The sequence below is a fragment of the Carcharhinus amblyrhynchos genome, chromosome 17, assembly GCF_965287045.1.
Source record: "Carcharhinus amblyrhynchos chromosome 17, sCarAmb.v2.hapA, whole genome shotgun sequence".
Lineage (NCBI taxonomy): Eukaryota > Metazoa > Chordata > Chondrichthyes > Carcharhiniformes > Carcharhinidae > Carcharhinus > Carcharhinus amblyrhynchos.
In genome coordinates, this window is record NC_137340.1 from 14,450,521 (window position 1) to 14,468,712 (window position 18,192).

Genomic DNA, 18,192 nt, shown 5'->3' on the forward strand with positions numbered 1-18,192 from the left:
ACAGTCAAGTGTAACTTTCACAAAAAAAATGAAGCATTGCCATGAATGGCATTAATTTTGCTGAACTGTTTCTGCTGTTTGGAACATTGTTCAAGTTTCTTCAAAGGATTAGATCATTTGGGTCATCTATCATTATCTGATTCATGGTACCACTTATCTACAATATACCTGATTAGTTAAGTGGAGTTCTGACCTATTTGCGCCAGTGTTTCTTGCCAGGTTCAAGGCTGACAAGATTGGAGGTGGGGGTGTCAGGAAAATAATGGAGAGTTTTTAATCTTTAATCTTTTTTCTCACCATTAATAGAAGATGGCTCTTTGCTTGAGTCCACAAACGTTCTAGTTGTGCTGAACCTTCGCTGCTTTTTTTTAGATAAACAGCCTTTTTTGTTGTTTCGTTAATAGTTCCCTTTTTTCAAGACTTGAACCCTCTCCTTAGCTGAGTTTTGAGTAGTTGCTATTTCAGTCTCTGCTGGGTGTTCGTTTTTTGATACACTCAGCAATATTAAACAGCCTTCATCTGTCCCCTTGTGTAAGCGAACACAGTAACTCAGCTTCTGGATACAGGCTTGGTTCATATATCTTCCACTTGTGGAGCTAACAGTTCAAAGTCAGAATGAGTAACTAGTTTTCTAATCCTGGAGGAATGTTCAAGGCAGTTTTCCCTTGAGCACCCTCTCAGTCCATTCCCAGACTTTATCCCTCTAGCACGAGAAACAAATTCTCTGTTGAGTGTTGGCTATCCATCCACTGCAGTTTCATTCTATGTTAATTCTGATACTACTTTACTTCATTTTCAGGGCCATGCATTGCATCTTCAGTGTTGTTCAGCCCATCTTTAACTTGAGCATTTTCAATTTCTGGTTTGCTTGATCTGGCTTTGATCTGCCTGATGACCATTTCCCTCATGTGCCTATTCCTTTATCAGCTGTACTTAAAGATTTAACCATGCAAACTGAAATCTGTAGAACTTCATGGCCGCTTCTAGTTTGGTGTTTCACCGACATTGGCTTGGATCCATCTCAGTCAAATACAGGGTATTTGTAATGGATATCATTTTGGAATGTTATGATCATGTTGTCCAATAAAACTATAAGAAAATGACACCGCCTAAATATCATTATTGATCAGTGAGATTGCTCGCAAGAGACATCCCCAAGAAGAGTTTTGTATCCGTTTTGGAAGAGATTGAGAAGGTTTTGTCTTACAAATAGTTACATATATTTCAGGATAGAAATACCTTACTGCAAGTCATTCATCGGAATTATGAATGTATTCTGAGCCCGAATGTACTTTTCAAAATGTTTCAATATAATGTCTGTAATAGTTGGCCAGTGAAAAGAACAACTACACATGTGTCTAAGAATGTTTGAGCCTGTCTAGTCACCAGATCCTAAAAGGATTGGCAGCCTTTTTAGATCTTGTTCTTCTGTCAACAGCCAGTTTGTAGAGACATGAGTCAAGAGGGTGGTATCTTGTTTAGCTGTTTAATGTCTGAAAAATATTTGAGATGTGGATTTATGGAATAGATTTGTATTGGCAGGCATGAGGCATGTATTATTTATTTACTGCAGCACAGTCACTGACTGGGACATCAGACATTAGAATGAAAGGTACAGCACAAAGGAGGCCATTCAGTTTATTGTGCCTGTGCTGTGTGAAGGCATCTTTAATGTTGATTTTTCTTTCCTTGTGCTAATTGATTTTCTATTCAGTTGTCCAGACACATTGGGCAGATCTTGCCAGATTCAAGGTTGACAGGATTGGAGGTGGGGGTGTGAGGAAAATAATGGAGAGTTGCATCAGGTGATGCAACCAGGAAAGTTTCCCTTGGATGGGCAGGATTTCAGATTGGCTGCTTGCTGCAAGACAGTGGGCAGCCAATCTGCATTTTTAGAATCTCATTTAGTGGCTATTTAGAGTGCTCATAACATTTTGCCAGCAACGGAGTGGTGCCCCCATTTCATGCAGAGACCACCAACTAAATCAAGGTGTTTTCCCTGTGATAGTCTGGAGAAAACATAGGAAGAAGTCTCACAACACCAGGTTAAAGTCCAATAGGTTTATTTGGTAGTAAATGCCACCAGCTTTTGGGGTTTGCCCCTTTGTCAGGTAGGGGCAAACCCCGAAAGCTAGTGGCATTTACTACCAAATAAACCTGTTGGACTTTAACCTGGTGTTGTGAGACTTCTTACTGTGTTTACCCCAGTCCAACGCCGGCATCTCCACATCATAGTCTGGGGGAAACCTATGGAGTAGAGGTTCCATCCCCGGGAGAGGGACACTTGTATCAAAAAGCCTTGCTTGTACCCAAATCCTGCTGCTGGAAGGATTCCCCTCTTTTGAGGAGTCTGCTTCCTTGGCCTCACTAAAGCATTGAATTATTTTTAACCTCTCTGAGGTCACCTCCATTTTGAGGCGCCCTTGCATTCTCTTGCCTCAGTAATGTCCCTGGTGGCAATTCTGATTGGGCCAGCAGCGTTGGGAGCTGAGATAGTGAGCTTGGAGGCAGCTAATTAGGGGACCACGTCTGCCTGCAGTCTGGTCTCGGGAACCCCATTTGGTCACAATGTCAGGATGCCAAAGGTCTGTGGGAAAACCCTGGTGTCAGGAATGTAGAACTGCTGTAACACCACCATTGTTTCTTATTTCAAACTTTCCCATTTGACCTGTAACATCCCCCTCCCCCTTTCTCTTTCCTGGTGAATAAGTTGGAAGAATAAAATTAAATGAACAAAATGAATGCTTGAAATAAACATCAAATGGTTCGGCATTTGAAGAGAAAAATCTAGGTCAGCCTCTCGGGGATTTGCTTTGTGATTTCTCACTTTTGTGAATTGAGTTGGCCTGAGAATTTCTGGCAAGTGCTCTAACTGAATGTGTTGTGGTTTTCTGGCATCAGTCAGTGTTCTTACTGTGCTATAGAATCTGTCAATGGATCCAAATTGGTCAGAAATTACAGGAGCTGCTCTGAAACCAAGGAGGTTTCATGAAGGCTAACTGTTCAAGTGATAAGGTAATCCCCATTACATCACCGGAAGGAGTTAAAGACTTGATTGGGACTTGTTTTGTAGAACTAATGTTATCCCAATTACATCAGCCTTCAAAATGATGTACCCTTTCTAGTCATACCAGTAATCACCGTAATTCCCCTTCGAAGAGACATATTGGCCCTTTTAATATGCCAGTTGGGTTCTGTGATGTCTGTGGAGCTGAAAGAGGACAGAGTTGTGAGAAGTGAATGTTTTGCTTGCTATTGAGAGTTTCAACCGGCAATTGAAGTTACATGTAAGTTTTTATTTCTTTTTAGGAAACAAGGGAAGCAGGGGTGTTACAGTGTGTTGCTGCTCTGGCAGGGTCAATTCCCACTGCAAAGGGACCCCTGCCACCACAACTATCATTTTCTGGGCCAGCCTCCCAAATTCAAAGATTTATACTTTACACTATTTACATTTGGTTACTGAAGTGTAGATATAGGGAGAGTGCAGAAAACTCACCATGTCCCGAAGGCAGCACCTTTCAAATCAATGACTGCTATTATCTAGAAGGATATGGGCAGCGGAGACATGGGAATACCACCACCGGGAAGTTCCCCTCCAGGTCATTCATCATCCTGACTCAGAAATGAATTGTCGTTCCTTAAATTTCACTGGGTCAAAATCCTGGAAATCCCTCCCTCACAGTGCTGTGGGTGTACCTATACCTCAGCGACTGAAGCAGCTCAAGAAGACAGCTCACCGCCACTTTCTCAAGGGCAGGTGGAGATGGGCAATAAATGACCTAGCCAGCGACGCCCATGTCCCATAATTGAATTTTATAAATGTGAAGAAAGTGCATCGGAATTGTTCGCAGAAAAGTTTCCTAAACATCAAGGCCCAATTTTAACTCTGAGCAAATTTTCAATGGCGGAATTAGAAATTTGCCCACTCCTCTAAACTGGGGCATTTTAAATCCTGGGCCTTATTTAAATCCTTCAACTTCAAATCATCTGTTATTATTGACTAGCTCCATCATGAAGTAAGGTTATTTGCAAAAGTCCAACAAGGTCTTGAACTTGAGGCAAGGAAGGCACAGAATCTCTGAGCTGTTTGAAAGAAATTGCTTTCCTTTCTGGTCTGTTTTGTTTTCGTCTTTCCAAATACTTACGCTAATATTCCACAACATAAAACAGATGTTCCCTAATTTTATGTTGCTCTTTTGTAAACTATCATGTAATCACAGTACTTAATAGGTGGTTAAGCTAATCAAGCTGTTCATTGGCCTTATTTATTGTAACACATTAAATCAATTGAAATATTATAAGTATCAATTGAAGAATAGAAAAAAGGAAAATATTTGTTACAGACTGATCGAGGTTTCAAGGTAGATCACTCAACATGAATATTCGGATGGATTCATTTAGAATGCAGTTTTTGCCTTTGTTAATTCTTGGTAATCAATTGCAAGTCAAGTGCTAATTATTACATTCAAAATGCATTTCTACTAATTACTTTGTAATTAGACAGAGCCTAGTTACAGTTTTAATTAAACTTGGAACATTTTATCCAGCTGAGTGTGTATTTATCTGTTTCGATTGTTTGCACTTGGAAGCACTTCTCCACAAGGTGCAAAGATGACTTTCTACATCATACTTTATTCATTTCTACTCTGAATAATATATCGGTAGGGCTGACTTCTTCGTAAACTTGAATGACTGAATAGCCTACTATTAATTCAGTTATTTATATACTAAAATAATTTGATTTGTGCAGTTGCTTGAATTTAGCAATGATGAAATACCAGGAGCACACTGCATTTATTCCATGTGTTAAGTACAATGGCACAGTTTTTATTATAGAAATAATAATCAATGCTCACCATTATCAAGGAGTAAATTGGACAGCAACTTCAGTACCTCGCACGCGCAGCTAAACAGGAAAATTATGGAATTGCTCTCTGAATTGCCTGGTTCCATCAGAAGCTTTGCTCCAGTGATATCTCACCCAGAGATTCAAATACTTCAAGGGTGTGCAGTTGTGATACTTAACCACTTGCTATCCACTAAACTCACCAAGTATGTTGGGGCTTTTCCATTCATGTGTAAGTGAATTTTTCATGGCTTAAGTCTTAATTATTAGGAAACAGCCTACCCACCCTGGCCCTGAAAATGAAATTTCAGAAGTGTGGAGTTCCATTCCATTTGATTTCAATTGCTATTGGACATTTAAAATATTTCTGTCTCTTTTGTCTCTCCACCTTAATTATCCTTCCTTCTTTTCCTCTATTTTGTTTTCTGTACATGATTTGACATGGAATTAACACTTATAAATTAGACTTCCTGGATTAGACGCTGCGTACCTCACTAAGAATTCTTCAATCTGACTGGCTAAGAGACACACCATTCTTTATTCTGTCATGATACTGCTCCTTTAAAAAATGTATTTTAGTCACGTTTCTTGTGCAGAATCTGAGATGGCAGTTTTTAAAAATTATTGGTGCCATTTTGTCTGTACGCAGCCCTATATTGTTACTGCAGCAGCACATTGGCACAGTGGTTAGTACTGTTGCCTTACAGCGCCAGGGACCTGGGTTCAATTCCAGCCTTGGGTGACAGTCTATGCAGAGTTTTCACATTCTCCCTGTGTCTGTGGGATTTTCTCCGGGTGCTCTGGTTTCATCCCATAGCCCAAAGATGTGTGGGTTAGGTTGATTGGCCATGCTAAATTGCCCCTTAGAGTCCAAAGGATGTGTAGGTTAAGGGGATTAGTGGGGTAAATATGTTATAAGGGTTACAAGATAGGGCCTGTGTAAGATGCTCTGTGGGAGAGTTATCATGGACCTGATGGGCCAAATGGCCTCCTGCAAGGTAGCGATTCTTTGAATTGTTCCTAATTGTTGGAATGTTGATTTTAATCTGAATTAGTGTTGTTCTGTTACTTTAGTTTTCTCCTGGGGTTTTGCTGAGTGGGACTTGCTTATGTTGATTGACAGGAAAATCAGGTAACTGGATGGAGCTAGGCTTACACTGAGAAATGAAGCTCAGATGCTGCTAGGCATTGTTAGAAAGCAGTGTCTCCCTTTCTGTCTCTGGGGTTGGAGACTGGAATCTGCCAGGAAATATGTCTTTTTCTCTGAAATTCTGCTGCTTGGGAGTGGATCTTTCTCTTGAGGTGATTGTATGAGAGTCAGAAGATAGGGTGTCTGTCTGGATCTCTGTCCAGAGGTGTTGAAGGGCTGGAAATCCAGCATCCATGTGAACATATCTGTTTTTTGGTGCTAACTCGTTCTAAAGAAGTGATTTATATCTATGGGGTACTGTTTACAATTAGAACTGTAGAGATATATAGCTATTAAGAGTTATACTTTGTCATGTTTAAATATTTTAATTGGTAAAAGTTATGCTAATTCTTTTTGTTATATTCTAACTGTGTGCTTAACTAAAGTTTGTTCAAATAAAAGCTTCCTAGTGGGTCAATTGAACCATATCTGGAGCAAAACACCTTATGCTCATCCTAATTCCAAAATCAAAAGAAGTTAGTGTCTAGGCTAACGTCAGAATATACCTTGGAGTTTCTGATCGAGTCAATTCCACCTTGGCTAATCTGGTCAGAAACTGACTCTCTAACAATCCTGTTCATTCAACATTTGTTCACCGTTGACTACAAAATCCAAACTAATGACATAGATAAGTACATGAAAAGGAGAGGAATAGCCAAGTTCTCAACATTCAAAGTTTTCTATCATTCCTACAAGATGGTTTCTGCCCATATCGAAAGAAAATTCCCCTATTGGGGGAAATATAAATGAATGAGAATTTTGGGCTCACATGCAGAATTCATTTTGTAATGATGGAATCACGATATTTGGAAATATGGTCACAGAATTGACAGCAGAACTCTATTTGACACCAGTGTGTATTAAATGACAATCTTGCAGCAATAGGAAAGGTCAGTTCTGTTCACATTTCACCTGAAAGGTCTCCATCCAGTCTCTTTGGACCTGTTTCCGTTTTACATTTCAGTAGGAGATTTTTGGATTGTCTTTTAGATTAAGTCCCATTCTATTCTCACATTCCCTCTTTATCATTCTTAATTTCCTCTTCACTTCTCCTCATTCTTTGAAGGGATGTAAGCATTGCTGGCCAGCATTTATTGCCTATTCCTAATTGCTTTAGAAAAGGTAATAGTGAGCTGCCGTCTTGAATCGCTGCAGTCTGTGTGGTGTAGGTACACCCAAAGTGATGTTGGAGATGGAGTGCCAGGAATTTGATCCAACCACAGTGATGGAATGATGATATAATTCCAAATCAGGATGGTGTGTGGCTTGGATGAGAACATGCAGGTGTTTCTGTGCGCCTGTTGCCATTGTCTTTCTGGGTGGTATAGGTTGAAGGTTTGGAAGATGCTATCAAAGGAGCCTTGGTGCGTTACTGCAGTGCTTCCTTCTTATAGATGGTGCACGCTGCTCCCACTGTGTGTCAGTAGTGGAGAGAGTAAACGTTTGTTGTGGTGAATGGGGTGCCAATCAAGTGGGCTGCTGAATAGTGTTGAGTTTCTTGAGTATTGGCAGAGCTGCACTCATTCAGGAAAATGGAGACTATTCCATCAGAACCATGACTTTTGCCTTCTAGATGGTGGACAGGCTTTGGAGGAGTCAAGAGATCTGTTGCTTGCCACAGAATTCCCAGCCTCTGACCTGCTCATGTAGCAATAGGGTGTAATCTTACCAATTGGTCATGCCTTGCTGTCACTGCAAGTGAGGACAGAGAATTTGGCGCTCAGCCAAATCTCCGTTCACCGCGGCAGGAACAGAAAATCCTGCCTGTGTAAACAACTGGGAAATTCCACCCATAGTATTGATATGGCTGGTGCAGTTCAGTTCTTTGTCAGCGGTAACCCCCAGGATGTTGATCATGGCAGATTGAACAATGGTAATGCCGTTTAATGTCGAGGGGAAGATGATTGAATTCTCTCTTCTTAGAACATAGAAACTAGAAGTAGGAGAAGGCCATTCGGCCCTTTGAGTCTGCTCCACCATTCATTATGGTCGTGGCTGATCATCAAATTCAATATCCTGATCCCCCTTCCCTCCATATCCCTTGATCCCTTTAGCCCCAAGAGCTGTAGCTAATTCCTTCCTGAAATCAAACAATGTTTTGGCCTCAACTGCATTCTGTGGTAGTGAATTCCACACATTCACCACCCTTTTTGGAAATGATCATTGCCTGGTAATAGTATGGCACAAATTATGCATGAGTGTTGTCCCCATCTTGCTGCATATGGATAAGGACTGCTGTTTGGCATGATTCTCATTTGAAAGAATTCACCTGATGTGCATCATACACTCTTTTTTGTTTCAACATATTCCCCAACTCCCTTGTTATCCAGGGAGCCCTGGCTTTAATTCTCCTGCCTATTCCTCTTTATGGAATATACCTGAAACAACTCTTCCTTAAAGATCACCAGTTGTTCGCTGGCTGTCCTCCTAAAGTCTATTCCTATCTCCTTCCCAGCCCACAATACTTCCAAGTTTTGTGTAATCTGCAAATTTGTAATATTTGCCACGTAGACCCAAGTTCAGGAAAACAATGATCGATCCCGAGGGAACCACACTGTTTCCATTTCTCCAATGCAAAAAGCAACCATTTACCACTACATCTGTCCCCTGTCAGTCAAATTTGTATCCATGATGTTGCTATCCATTTTATTCTATAGGCTTCACCATAGGCTTCAACTTTGCTGGCAAGCCTATTATGTGGAATTGTGTCAAACAACTTTTGGAAGTCCATATGCATAACATCAACTGCACCACCCTCATCAACTTACTTGATTATCTCAACAAAAGAATCAGTTGTTAGTTAAAAATAATTTGCTGTTAATAAACCTGTGTTGGCTTTCCTCAATTAATCCACACATGTCCAACTGATTGGTAATTGTGTCCTGGATCACAGTTTCTGAAAGCTTTCTCTTCACCAAGGTTAAACTAACTGGCTTGTAATTTCTGGATTTATTGTTACACATTTATTTGAACAGAGATAACATTTGCAAAAATACAGTATTTTGGCACCACACCTGTATCTAAGGAGGATTGGAAGATGATGGCCAGTATCTCTGCAATTCAGCCTTAATTCCCTCAGCATCCTTGGATGCATCCCATTTGTTCCTGGTGACTTATCAATTTTAAGAACAACCTGCCCTTCAAATACCTCCTGTTTATCAATTTTGAGCAGTTTCAAGCATACTCCCTATGTGTGCTTTCTGGTACGTTACTATTGTCATTGGTTTATGGTGCTTTAGGTCATAAAATGTTTGCTGGACCAGTTCCAGCTTTGGATTAGTACTTGGACTGTGCAGCGAAGTCCCTGACATCTTGCCACATATTTTGTCAACAGCCCATGGTTATTCCTACCCACAACAGCTTCAGAAAGGTTACCTATTACAGAATTGATTGGCATTCCAGTGGCTTGGTCAATGAATTAGTTTTTGTAAAGTCACTGCTGAGATTTAATTATTTCACAGCTACGTTAATAGTTTATTCCAGTTCTTAGACCAATTAATGGCCTTTAAACCATTTGAAAAGTGAAAAATGAGCATTGGTGTGGGCTTACTCTGTTCCTAGTGGGAGGATGGACCATGACAATTATCCATTTGAATTTGAGACCATTTCAAAAAAGGAGATTCCTAGTTTCCAAAAGTGAAAAATGAATCCCAAAACACACAGGTCTAAAAGTGGAAAGATCATTGCTGATATTTACCCAACATAAGCTTAAAAGCTACAAATAACACAGTAACATTAAATACAAGGGAAGGGCAGATTATTGACAAATACAAGTGTTCTTTAAATCGAAAATATTATTTTTATGATGAATGGATTACATATTCCTGAATTTTTCTGCACTTTACTAGATTAACTACCGCCATTTTAAGGAACAATTCTGAAAGGCTGGTGAAAATAATGATTCCTGGTATAAAAATTTTTACAAGAGTGAATTTTTGTGAACAGATTGCCCTAGAGTTTTATATATCTGGACTTTGATTGGTCACCACACACCCTCACCCCGACACACTTCACACTCGTGTGCTGGACAGGTGCAGCACAGCCTACACTAGCCCAGCTGTGACTCTGAAGAAGCTATTACATTCAAATCGGACTGATGTCATGCCAGAAATGGAAATTCCCAGGGATCATCCTGTCAGGACTTTACATGTACACAGCTGTTTTGGTCATCTGACTGTCTTCGAGGCTGCTATGTATGAGATTTTGATCACTGCTGCCTGTGCAACAGTCACCAGCATTGAGAAAGGTTCACTTTGTGGAAATGAATGATTGGTTCTGCTATTCAGAATAGTATCCAGTCTGAAAAGGAGCTTGTAATGGAAAATTTAAAATTTAACAGATGAAGGTTTATGAAGGTTTGTTACTACAAAACCATGAATGTCCTGTTGACTCGGTTGTTGCTGTCTGTGCTTTACTATTGGCACAAGACCGACTTCAGCCACATTGATCTGTGAGGACTCACCTTTGGTCTTTGGGCATTACCTAGTTATAAATGATGCATACAGATCCTTCCCAATGGATAACACATATGGCACCTTTCTTCTCCGCATGCCATTGTCCTTTTCAAAGTGTAAGGCCTGCTGCTTAATCCACACAAGGCTGGAACAACCAACATTCTTGGCCCATTTGGATGTTCATGCTTGATTTCTTCAAGAATAGAGGGACTGTTTTGCAGTATATCAGCCAAGGGTGACTGGATATGCTCCCTGATCTTTATTTACCTATCATTTGTGCTTATCAGCCCAAAAGCTTGTAGAATGCAGAACATAAACCAGGGGCAGGGAGGGGACCCTGAATTCGGAAGTGACCTGTGTTATTTTCACATGAAAGCATTTTTGTGTGGACTGCCTCCTCGTAAAAGTGTTGACTCCAGTTGTGTTACTGTTTCACAGAGACCAGAGCCACTTTATTACCTCACCCACGTGCCTTTCTTCTTGTGCAATCCTGTGAGAATGTTAGAAATGCAGGTCTTTTTAAGACTGTCTACAAGATTGAGAGGCATGGACAGAGTGGATAGTCAGAAGCTTTTTCCCAGGGTGGAAGAGTCAATTTGGGGGCATAGGTTTAAGATGCAAGGGGCAAGTTTTAAAAGAGATGTACGAGGCAAATTTTTTACACAGAGTGGTGGGTGCCTGGAACTCATTGCCGGGGGCGGTAATGGAAGCAGATATGATAGTGACTTTTAAGGGGCATCTTGACAAGTACACGAACACGAACAAGTACACGAGATGGGAATAGAGGGATATGGTCCCCAGAAGCATAGAGGGTTTTAGTTAAGTCGGGCAGTATGGTCAGTGCAGGCTTGGAGGGCCGAAGGGCTTGTTCCTGTGCTGTAATTTTCTTTGTTTTTTGTTCTTTGTAAACTAGGACTAGCCTCATAGTAAATTGAGAGCAGGTAATGCTCATTTAAGCTTGTGTTTAAGAGCTTATGTCACCCCCGGTGATGGAGGTTTCTGAACTAGGTGAGGACTCAGAAGGGACAGTAGAAATCAGCATTTATGTTGAACTATTGTATCACAACAAAACTGTCATGAATCATCAGAAGTCTCTTGCTGCCTAATTCTATAAATCGACATTTACCTATTTTGCTTCCTGGATAATGTGTAGCCAGAAATTATTCTTTTTAATATTCATAGGAGAACAATGGCCTAGTGATATTATTGCTAGCCTATTAATCCAGAAACTCAGCTAATGTTCTGGGGACCTGGGTTTGAATGCCACCATGGCAGGTGGTGGAATTTGAATTCAGTAAATGATATCTGTAATTGAGAATCTGCCGATGACCATGAAACCATTACTGATTGTTGAAAAACCCATCTGGTTCACTGACGTCCTTCAGGGAAGGAAATCTGCCATTCCTACCTCGTCTGGCCTATATCTGACTCCAGAGACACAGTAATGTGGTTGACTCTCAACTGCCCTCTGAAATGGCCTAGCAAGCCATTCAGTTTGACAGTAATTTGGGATGGGCAATAAATGCTGGCCAGCCAGCAATGCCAATGTCCCACAAATCAATAAAAAAAGTAATTTGACTTCCCTCAACGCTATTTAATGGAGGTGTAAACTTGTCTATTGCAATTCAGAAAGAGGAATGACAAATGTGCTAAATGTTTAGACAAGAATATTATATGCAGTTCCCTCTTCTCAATATTAACTAACCCCTCAAGAACTCGTAACATCTTCTGACAATGATGAACAAACAAATTTGAAACATCAACCCTCAGGGTTAATTCTCGGTAAGGCTGATTTAGAGGGTTTGCATCTTGTGGGACCAAGGCTGATTACACTCTCAGAAGAATGTGATGCCAATTGGGAACAGTCTCTGTGCTGGTGTTATAATAAGTTACATGCTTGGACCTTGAATGACATCTGGATGGTAAAATCATCAGATCTCCTGTCTGTTTCAGTTAAACTCTATCTTTTGTTTATCTCAGGCAATCGTGGTGAACTGATTTTAATCTGCAACATCTTGTTATTTCCACTGAAGGCAGTTATCACTTGGATGATATGCAGTCAGCTCTCCCTGTAAAATAGTATGACATTTTTTTGGCAATCATGCAATCGCTATGTTTTGGAAAGAAGCTGATTTGCAAAGCCCTTTTTAAATAAAGCTTGATAAATTGGCTAATTGACTTAATCTTGTTATGCTGCTCTTAAGCATAAATACCATGGAAAGTGAGAGTTCATGCATCGTGTGCAGTGATTAGTTCACAAACCAACATGTTTTTCAATGCTATCTTTAAGGCACCAAAGACTGGATGATGAAACACTTGCCGCTACGATGTTAAAAAATATCTGAAGACGTACAAAACAAAGTGTCTATCCTCTGTTCTGCACTTCTGTCATGTACTTATATGTACACGAAAGTCAAACAAATGAGAAAGAATGCTGTGTTGCCTATTATGGTTGAGCTCCTTCTCATTCTTTGACTGAAGTTCAACCTTCACGTAAAATGGGGTGGGATCCTCCATTGGCCGACTCACCATTGGCTGCCAGTGGGATGTTCTGATCCTGCCGATGTGTACGCTGTTTTGTGTGGCTCGCCCACTGTGCTGCCCGCAGTGGGGAGGGCACCTTCAGAGGGACTGGAAGACCCCACTGGTTGGAAGGACAGAAAGCTCCCCCCTCCCCCGCCACAAAGTTTCACATCTAATCTCTTTTTTTTGCCCTGATGCTGCTTAGGATTTTTCTATTTTATGTTTCATGATTTTCACTTCATCCAGAGAAAATAAGTGCTGCCACTTTTGATCAGAAACAGTAAAGTATGTGCTCCCAATTGAGGCTTTTACTTATCACAGAGTGGGGCGGATAACCTGATTACATCAGCTGCACAAGATGCATAAGGGTTACTAAGAGTCGCTCTTGCAATAATTAGAAATACTCCACTGTACTGTGGAATTTAAATTTAAATAGAAGTTAAATACTTCTTTAAAACAATAAGGAATTCCATTACTTTCAGAGGTGATGTAATTTATTTGGTATTTTAGCAGTAATCACTAACAACTTTGTTCTTGTTCTTTTTCCAGTCTTATCCAATGGTACTACAGTATCGGCCAAGGATTGACTTTGGTTAGACCAGAGCAGCTGTTATCCACTATGGTGGATACTGCACTAAAGTTTACCCATCGACAGTTTGCACAATGAATGGATATATTGGACAATGGACAGAATCAGATTTTTCAGAACAGAAACAAAATTTGTATCTGCCTACCATTTTTCAGATGCATTTATTTTTCCCAAGAACAAGCCCAATGCTATTCTGCGACTGGGGCCATGAAACGTTTGTGTCGATCCGTGTGATATTTGTGTTGAATACTGCAAATAATCACCCACTGTAGCCTGTGAGTTGAGAGTCAGTGTTCACTGCCCATGTGTCTATAAGCCTACGTCCTGAAGTTATACATGTGCTTGTGCTAATGCTAAAACACATAGCAAAATGGCAAAACTTGTTCTGCGTCTTTGAATAAATTTATGTTCCGGCTAACATATGTATTGACTTTCTTTGTTTATAGTAAGTTAATTAACCCTAAAGATTACGGTTCGAAGCTGTAAAGTGTTCTTGTTATATACCACTTGTGTAATCATAAGGAAGTTTGTGGGGAGGGAAATTCTTTCAAAATTATTCCTGCTATAAACATTGATGGCCCTTTTTTCTAGTTGTCCTTTAGTTAATAAATTGTTTTATAGCAGCGGCTTGAAGTAAAGAAAAGTCAGCAAAAAATAATCACACAAAAGGAACAGGTAGTAACTTATAATTCCCAATATGGAGGTAAACATGTAGCCCGATTCTTTCAAGCAAATTAGCCCACTAAAAATTATAATTTGATTTGATTTTGATTTGATTTATTATTGTCACTGTATTAACATACAGTGAAAAATATTGTTTCTTGCGCACTATTCAGACTATAAGGCCTCAAAATCAAGTTCTGCATTTTAAATAAAAAAGTGCCCCAATTAAAATTTTGTAATTAAGAATTTGCTTCCTTAATAAATAAAATTTCAAAATGACTGCTACTCAGATTATTTTAGTTGAGTTTGTGAGTGATATCTAGTCCTTTTACGAGAGTCTCACTGGATGATTTTTGAAATCACTGCGACCTTCTGCTATTTAGCACACCAAGTTAGTTACTCAAATCAGACATTGATTGACAATGAAAGATTGCTTGAACCAGCTCTCCCCTTTCATTGTCACTAAGCTAAAATACAATCAACTTTGATAAAAAGTATTTTCTTAGATTATCTTGCCCTGCACTTTTCACCTCCTTGACAATCAGATGTCACATTTATTTTTGGAATCTACGATTAAACAATAATTTGCATTACCCTTACATAATTCATGTCTAACATTGTTTTTGAGAACCTTAGTACATTTTAATGAGAGCTCTGTGGGCTAATCTTCACTGACTGAATGTGAATTGAACATCAGTGCTGCAACTTATGAAAATGTACACTTATATTGTTGAACTAAAACGAAAATAGTGATTCTTGTGGTCAGCCTTCTAAACTGGTGGGACCTGCTACACTGGTGATTTACCTCCCAGACCCTCCTAAACAAAAACAGTAGCTACTGATTATCATTCTTGCTTCAGTCAATGAGTATACAGGTTGAATTGTCTAATAGTTAGGACAGAATCTGTCTGACGTTGTGTTTAGCCTTTGGAGTCTATTGTTTACACCAGTGCATGTTTTTATTTATTATTACAATTGTACACTCCATTGGACAATACAAAACTTCCGAAAATGTACTATGACATTTTATCATTGATCATAATGGTGAAGACACTGAAAACCTTGGGGTTTGTTTGCTATTAATTTCTGATGTTTGGTTATAAAGAGGATGTAGTTGACCTGACAAGCGAAAAAGAATACTGTTGTCAAATGCTTCAACACATTTATATGACATTCTTTTTGACTGCTATTTTAATGGTTAACCAATTTTAAATAAGTGGAACAATACCTGTGTGAAAAAAACGGATAAGCATTGTCATGTAAATCTGTTCAGCATTCAGCTACTTCCAGTAAGTTATTAGCTAAAATATTTCTTTGGTAATCCATAATTAGAAGGACACAACTAAGCATTTATCAGCCATGTCATGTAGTTAACATGGCATCTTTCCATTGTGTTAACATGTTGCATTAGTTTTTGAATGCTTTGAATAGTGTTAATTCTTGAGGGTTTGTAACCTGTTAAAATTGTAATATCATCAAGCCAGTGCAGTTAAATATCATTTTAATAGTATTACATTCTTTTTTACACCCCTTAAGATAAAATCTCCTGAACTTCCCAGATATTTTTGCAATGCACTCTAAAATACTACGCTGCGAAACTCCATTTAAAAAGAATTTTGTGATTGTAAAGTGCGTCCAATAATCATTTAATTTTAAATGAACAATTAACTTGAAGATCATTACAAATGACTAAATCCTGCTATTAAAATGTAAATATTTTTGTAAACAAAACCAATTGTAAATGTTTGCAATACTGATGTTAATAGTATTTTATGTTTTGCAAAAAACTGTTTAGAGAAGCAGTTCTATTTTTTAATATGTATTTGCTGCAGACATGCATTCCTCTTTAACCATGTTTGGGTTTTAGTGAATGTTCTATACATTTGCAATCACACTGGGATGAGAAATGAATACTGTGTCTGAAAATTGTATCAATTGAAGCACAATTCACCCATTGTCTTGTGATTTGCTAATTTAAAGAAGCAATAAGATGTACCAGTTATGAAAATGCTGTTGTAAAGGCGTAAGCCACCGTCCTGTTAGTGAACTATGTGGATTTGGACTGATTATTGTCCATTGTCATTAAATCAATTGAGTTAAAAATATATATATATTTTACTTTTTCCTGTGCACTTTCTGAGCATTTGACTGCAAAACACATTATCTTGACTTTTGTGTGAGGTCCTTACTGAGACCGCCCTTTGAAATGTTAAGAACAATTTTGCACACCACACTTCAAGTGGATGATATGTTCAAGAGAGTTCAGAGGATCTTATAGAAATTTGGGATTATTAATTGGGAGGGAAGATACAAAAACAGAATTTGTCTTCAATGGATAAAAGAAAGAAACTTTTAAATTGCTGAGAAGTATGATCAATGTACCTTTATTATTTAGCATAGTTCTTTTCCAAATAGGTTCATTTTTTTATAGATGTAAATAATAAATCTTTGTTACTTGCTTTGCTCTGCTGTTTTCTGGTCTTCCTTAGCCTAGCAACTGCAAACAACAAGGCAGGCGACCTGCTGCCAGACCTCTGAACAGCCCTTTTTGCTGTAGGGAAGTACTTAGCTTCTGCCTACCTCATTAAGTGTGCATAATGATACAATGGTTATTCAACAGCAAAAACAAAAGCACTTTTCTAGGTCACTGAAAAATATTTCACATTGAAGCTTTCTTACTTATTCTCCCCTCTCACCACAGCATTAATAAAAAAAATGCAGCAGTTCAGACCGGCTCCTCCTTCCTGCTGAGAATTGCATTTTCACCGGATATACCCAAATGGTTTGCAGTTACTTCGAGCAGACCTGCCTATTCACATCACTTAAGATTTTTTTGTCCCACATAGCAGTCCATCAGTTTCCAGTAAACCTTTGCTCAGAGGGGCAAATCACCTCTGTGTTGTCACCCGCTGCATTCCTTTCCACAACACAATAACCTGCATCTGGAAATGTCTTTGTTGGTTACAAAGGATGGATCCAGTTGAAACTGGTAACAGCCGTTAGCCAAGGTCAGGTCCACTAATAGCTGAAAGAGCCTATTTTGTTGACAAGGCATAGCTTAAATAGTAACTAACTACAAAAAAAGGCGTACAAGCCCAGCTAATTTCTGGACACAGATAGACGAATGCATTGACTCTTACAAGTGGATAAGAGTCAAGAAGCTAGGTTTCCAAATGTGCCTTTGAATTCCGTATAAAGACCACATGTTCAAACCATTTCACATAATAACAGGAGCATATATCAATGTTTCTGTGCAAATGTTTTGTAATCTCAGCTCCATAGTAACCAGGAAGCTGTTTGATTGCAAATATTCAAAGACACCTACGTTTTCAAGATTAAATTCCAGACAGAATAAGAATAGGTATCTTTATTTAAACCAGTTCAAATGCTAAATGTCTTACATAAGGGAGAAAATTTCTTAAAGGTCATATAGTGGTTATCTTTGACATTCCCAATGGCAGGCAAGTCACCTTAAATTACTGGAGCAACAAAGTACTTTCAATAACATGAGACATGGGAGTGAGCTGGGCTTCACTCAGCTAATCACAAATATAGTAAGCATCACAATATCATTAGTACACATGGGCCAAGTCTTCCCAAAAAAAATTCTAAAGTGTCATAACAGTGTGAAAACAGGAGTATTCCACACAGACTTTTTTGGGTGAACTCAGCATTGCAAACTTCTGGCACTCTTGTCAGTTTTTCTGACAGCCAGGAGCTTAGCGCCAGCTATGGGGGGAGGGCAAGTTTTCCCCTCCTTCAGAGCACTTAGATGCCATTTCACAGGGCTCCCTGTTCTCCCAGTGAACTAGGAGACCTACTCCCACCAGTCCACCCCATCCCCTCTATCAGTGGTGCCACTGCTATCCCCACATCAACATGGATTACCACCATCCGGGTATCCCAATGAAGACCCCCAAAATATGGC

At 39.3% G+C, this 18,192-nt stretch overlaps 1 protein-coding gene across 2 annotated transcripts in view; it reads left to right on the top strand.

Moving 5' to 3' along the window:
- Nucleotides 1-16,388, top strand: part of pcgf5b (polycomb group ring finger 5b) — a 170,911-nt gene extending 154,523 nt beyond the window's left edge. For both annotated transcript variants that reach the window (XM_080205518.1, XM_080205517.1), the window contains exon 9: nt 13,562-16,388. In XM_080205518.1, coding sequence (XP_080061644.1) covers nt 13,562-13,609 — 48 coding nt within the window. In that variant the 3' untranslated portion in view covers nt 13,610-16,388. The remainder of the gene's footprint in view (nt 1-13,561) is intronic.
- Nucleotides 16,389-18,192: the final 1,804 nt, after the last annotated feature.